The sequence below is a fragment of the Chiloscyllium plagiosum genome, unplaced genomic scaffold (genome assembly GCF_004010195.1).
Source record: "Chiloscyllium plagiosum isolate BGI_BamShark_2017 unplaced genomic scaffold, ASM401019v2 scaf_60, whole genome shotgun sequence".
Classification (NCBI taxonomy): Eukaryota; Metazoa; Chordata; class Chondrichthyes; order Orectolobiformes; family Hemiscylliidae; genus Chiloscyllium; species Chiloscyllium plagiosum.
Window position 1 is genome coordinate 78,521 of NW_025215370.1, and position 5,495 is coordinate 84,015.

The 5,495-nt window shown below is 53.9% G+C and overlaps 1 protein-coding gene across 4 annotated transcripts in view; it reads left to right on the forward strand.

Annotated features, from left to right (window-relative positions):
- Positions 1-5,495, forward strand: part of LOC122548314 (multiple epidermal growth factor-like domains protein 10) — a 27,099-nt gene that overhangs the window by 12,293 nt on the left and 9,311 nt on the right. For all 4 annotated transcript variants that reach the window (XM_043686841.1, XM_043686839.1, XM_043686842.1 and 1 more), the window contains 5 exons: positions 407-653; positions 1,645-1,765; positions 3,351-3,487; positions 4,078-4,287; positions 5,193-5,367. In XM_043686841.1, the coding sequence (XP_043542776.1) occupies positions 407-653; positions 1,645-1,765; positions 3,351-3,487; positions 4,078-4,287; positions 5,193-5,367 (890 nt within the window). The remainder of the gene's footprint in view (positions 1-406; positions 654-1,644; positions 1,766-3,350; positions 3,488-4,077; positions 4,288-5,192; positions 5,368-5,495) is intronic.

Genomic DNA, 5,495 nt, shown 5'->3' on the forward strand with positions numbered 1-5,495 from the left:
TGCTGAGGGAGCGGGCGCTATGGGAGGGTCAGCGCTGAGGGAGCGGGCGCTGTGGGAGGGTCAGCGTTGAGGGAGCACCACAGTTAGAGTGCCAGTGTGAAAGAATGTGTTGCTGGAATCTTTGTCTAATTTTTTGTTTATTCCTTTTTCTAACACACTCTGCCTCACTTTCTTTTTATATCCCTCCCCACTGTCTCCTACCCACCCTCTCTCTCCTTCCTCTGTCTCTTTCTCTATCTTGCTCTCTCTCTCTCGACACCCCTATCTCTCTGCACTCTCTTCCCTTCCTTCTGTTTTCTCTTTCTGTCTCTCACATTCTCTCCCTCCATTTCTTTCTCCTTCGCTGCTTCTTTCCCTGTCTCTGTCGTCTTCCCTCTCCCTCATCCGTCCGCCTTCCACCACGCAGTGTGCTCTGACCTGTTGTGGGGACCGAACTGTAGCCAGAGGTGTGAGTGTCGGAATGGCGGACAGTGTGACCCCCTAACTGGCCATTGTTCCTGCACCCCTGGCTACACTGGCCTGCTGTGTGAAGGATCCTGCCGCCCGGGGACCTATGGGCAGGGCTGCTTGAGGCAGTGCCGGTGTCAGAACAGGGCACGGTGCGACTCGGTCACTGGAGCTTGCGACTGCATCAATGGGACGACCGGCGGACTGTGAGTAGCAATTGGGCTTTGCCTTCGGTGTTGTGTCTCACACACTGTCCATTCGTCCCCTACCTTTACTTCTCTGCACCCCCTGAGCGGGCTTGATTTCTCTCTCTGTCTCTTTGCTTTCCAACTCCTTGCAGGAGGCATGGGGCAACTGATTTGCAAACTGCAAAGTCTCTGACGTAACCAGCCATTGACGAAAGGGAACATAAACGGGCTCTCTTTGCGACTTCGGTGCTTTCTTTTATCAGACAGAGGTAGCACCTTCCTTTCTGAAAGTCCATAGGCTTCTAACCCAATCGTTCACTCCCACAAGCTACATTTGAAGTTTTAGGGACAAAGTCGTGAGCCAGCTTTTTAAGAGCAACTTAGAGAGAGAGAGATGAGAGGGCTGAAAAGAACAACATATCAATAGCGACAATGATAGAAAGATCTACATGTAATCTGAAAACTTTTATTGAGATTTGGCTGGGCCAAGGAAGTGAATATGTAACAGTAAATGCTAGGAAAGGGTGAAGTGGCAGCTCTGTTAATTCAGAATCATACTCGTAAGCATGGAGAGAGCTGAGCTTAGTTCTTGTACTTTAGCCAGGGCTGGAATCAGTTTGGGTTGAGATACAAAACAGGAGCTCACTTGTGGGAGTTGTATCTTGGATGCCCCAATGGAGTTTACAGAAAGAAACACCGGAGGGGGCTTGTGAAAAAGTTACGGCAAGAATCATGGAGGCTTTAATCTACTTATGAAGAAATTTGAGTGTACGAGAAAGCTAACTAGAAACATTAGGACTTACGGTAAGAGTTTCTATAGATGTTTAAACAGTGAATACCGGTCTCGAGATTGAATGGGTCTGGGGTATTTCTACTAAAATATAAGGAGACAGCAGAGGCATTGAATAAACGTTTTGCATCGGATGACTGAGGGCGATAGAGGTGACCTTCAGGGTATCCTGAGGACTAGGCTTCCTTCCTCACTCCCTTTCCTCTCTCTCCCTGCCAGCTGTGAGCACCACTGCCCAGAATCGGAAGGCGAGAGGAAGTGTGGTCCTCCGTGTCCGTGTCAAAATGGCGGCAGCTGTCAGTCTGGGGGAGGCCCGTGCCTCTGTCCCGCAGGCTGGACGGTAAGTTACTAGGTTGCTCCGTCAGACAGGATGGTTAATGGGGTCATTCACCCGCTTGCCTCAACTTAACCTCACCTAACCATCTCGGGTTTCAGTGTAAAGGGGCCTATTTCACCACTCTGAGCCTGTCACAGGAAGCTCTGGACCCGGTCTCTGCCAACTCTGTCCAGCAAACCTCAGAAACAGAAAACGGAGCCCAATCGGGATATCATCTCTCTTTCTCTATTCCTTTCTTGTTTGCACTCACTTTCTCCCTCTCTATACCTCACAACAGCTGTCATCTCTCTTTCTCTGTCTGTATACCTACCTCACTCCCTTTGTCCACCGCCCTCCTTGCTATCTCTTTCTATCTCCCTCTTTCCATATTCCTCTCTCCCACTGTCTTCTTCCATTTTTCTCTCTCTCCTTTGCTTTCTGTCCCACTCCGACTCTATATGCCTTCTCTTACTCTGTCCCCCTCTCTGTCTCTCTTCCCCTTTCTCTCTGTACCGCGCGCTCTCGTTCCTCCATCCCTCCCCTCTCCACAGCTGTCACTATCCTTCTCTGTATGTCTACCTCATTTCTTCTTGCTAACTCCCTCTCTCTAACCCCGACCCTCTGTCCCTTTCTCTCCCAATCTTTCTGTCTATCCCCACCTCTCTCTACTGCACTGTCCATCTCTCCCTCTACTGGACTTGTGGTTTGGTCAATTCACTCATTGAGTACCTCCCATTGTCAGTGAGCTTGGGCTTTGTGCCCTCCTGATGCATGATTTTTCACCCCAGAGCGTCATGCCCTCCTGATGTCAGTGACCCTTCAGCCCAAGGGTCATGCCCTCCTGAATGCAATGACCTTCCACACCTGAGGGTTGTGCCCTCCTGACACCAGCGATCTTTTAACCCTGAGTGTCGTGTCCTCCTGACACCAGTGACCTTTCACCCGAGGGTTATGCCCTCCTGATAAGTGACCTTTAAACCCTGCGAGTTGTGCCGTCCTGACACTACTGACTTTTCACCCGAAGGTTGTGCCCTCCTAACACATGACCTTTCAATCCTGAGGGTCCTGCTCTCCTGACACCAGTGACCTTTCCTCCCTGACAGTTGTGCCCTCCTGACACATGACCTTTCAATCCTGAGGGTTTTGTCCTCCTGACATCAGTGACCATTCATCTCTGAGGGCTGGGCCTTCCTGACACCAGTAACCTTTCACCTGAGGGTCATGCCCTCCCAACAAGTGACCTTTCAACCCTGAGGGTCATGCCCTCATGACCTTTAACCCAAGGGTCATGCCCTCCTCATACCAGTGGCTGTTCACCCCATAGGTCGTACCTGCCTGACATCAGTGACCCTTCACCCCTGAGCGTTGTGCCCTGTTGACGCCAGTGACTCTTCACCCAAGATACAAAAATGTCCTCGTGACCACTCATCCCTCCCACCTGCTATGACCAAACCCTCCCCCTCACCTAATGCACAAAGTAATGTCCGGTAGCTCAGCTCAGTCACAGTGACTGCAATCTAACGCCCTTTCTGTTTTCTCCTCTTCCTCCTATCACCACAACCACACACCCCCCCCCCCCCCCACCTGGCAACACCACGGATAACCTTAGGGAGCGGTATGCACTCTGCCCTGTCCCCATGATCGGTTCGGGGTGAACTGCAGCCAACACTGTCACTGCCACAATGGGGGGCAGTGCGATCCCATCACCGGGAAATGCAGCTGTGCTGTCGGCTACACCGGAGTGAGGTGAGATTCTCTATCTCTGACCGGGAGGGGGCAAGAAGGGAGGGCAATTGGGCAAGAGCAGAGGGAAAGGGGCAACTGGGCAGGCAAGAGGCAATGAGGATGGGTAAAGAGGCAGTTGGGGAGAGGGGCAAGGGGGGGGGAATGGGGAAAGGATAAGAAGGTCAAAAGAGGGGGGATAATGGATGGGGTGAATTGAAGGAAAAGGGGGGCTCATTGGGGGCAAATGGGCAGGTGGTGAAGGGGAGTTCTCAGTGCTACCTGAACCTCATACCCCTGGGTTGGAGGCGGCCAGGGGTTGGAGTACTTGGTGGGGTTGGGGGCGAGCACAGTCCCCTGCGTCTCTGGGACGGGAGGGGAGTGAGGCGAACACAGCTGACGTCTCCTGTGGGTTGGGGAGCGAGGCTCCACATAGCTGAACAGTCCAGCCAGAGTTCCCAGTGAAGAATTTGTCCTGTGATGGACTGGAAAAGGCTTGGTTGAGGTTAGGGAGAAGAGGACGATATCAAGTAAAGCCGGTGGGGGGGGGGGAGAAGGCTGGTACTGAGGGTCCAATGACCCGATGTGCACTCTCTCTCTCTCGCCGTCTGTAGGTGCCAGGAAGACTGCCCCTTCGGGAGGTACGGCCCGAACTGCTCGCGCACCTGCGACTGCCTGAACCAGGCCAAGTGCATGCCCGATGGTGCTTGCCTGTGCGAGTCTGGGTACCAGGGCGGGCGCTGCGAGTCGCGGCTCTGTCAGGATTGGCTCTTTGGCCACCAGTGCGACCGGCAGTGCGCCTGCCACCTCACGCACACTCAGAGGTAGGTACCAACTGGGCTCCAGCTACGGAGAGGAGGAGAGGTGAGGGGGGCTGGAGGGGGTGCTGGGGAGCACAGGAACAGACACAGGCCATTCAGGCCCCCTCCGGCCTATTCCGCTGCCAGCGGTGGACCCATGGCCTAACTCCGACGACCTGTGTTGCCTTTATGGCTCGGTGCATGGAGTTGGGATTCTGTGGTGCGGCTCAACAGGACGTTGGTTCAGCCACTTTAGTAAAACTGCGTTCGATTCTGTTCAGAGAATTTCTTTCTCATTATGCAAACCCAGGTCACAGACACAGAGCTGGACACACACGTAAACAGACCCTTCGGACCAACCAGTATGTGTCAAACAGATATTCCAAATTAATCTTGTCCCATTTGCCAGCACTTGGCCCCTATCCCTCTAAACCCTTCCTATCCATGTCCCCATCCAAATGCCTTTTCAATGTTGTCATTGTCCCAGCCTCCACCACTTCCTCTGGCAGCTCATTCCATACACGTCCCACCCTCTCAGTGCAAATGTTGCCCTCAGGTCCCTTTTATATCTTTCCCCGCTCACCTTAAACCTATGCCCCTTGAATTCTGGATTCCCCTACCCCAGGGAAAAGACGTTGTCTGTTTACCGTATCCATGCTCCTCGTGATTTTATAAACTCCTTCCTATCTCTATCACCCCCTCCCTATTTCTGTCACTCCCTCCAGTCCTTACACCCCCTATCTGTTCACCCCCTGCAGCCCCGTCCCTAACTCTGTCACCCCTTCCAGCCCCCTGTACCCCTTCCTATTTCTGTCACCCCCTCCAGCCCCGTCCCTATCTCTGGTAAATTTGTAGATCCTCAGGCCCAGTTGAGGCGGTGTACCCGGCGATGTTGACGGTCTGTCTCTCTCTCTCTCTGCCCCCCACAGCTGCCACCCGATGTCAGGGGAGTGTAGCTGCCAACCGGGCTGGTCAGGCCCCCTGTGCAACCAGAGCTGCCCCCAGGGCACGTACGGAGCCGGATGCCTGTCCCGGTGCCTGTGCCTGAATGGGGGGAGCTGCGAGCCGGAGAGCGGCCGCTGTCTCTGTGCTCCGGGCTTCACGGTAAGCGGGCAGGGTCCGAGCCTGGCGGGTGAAGTGGGGTGGAGGAGACAGGAAGGTGGGGAGGGATGGGGTGGAATGAGGAGAGGGAAATAGAAGGAGGAAGGGGATAAGGTTTGTGGGAGGAAGGC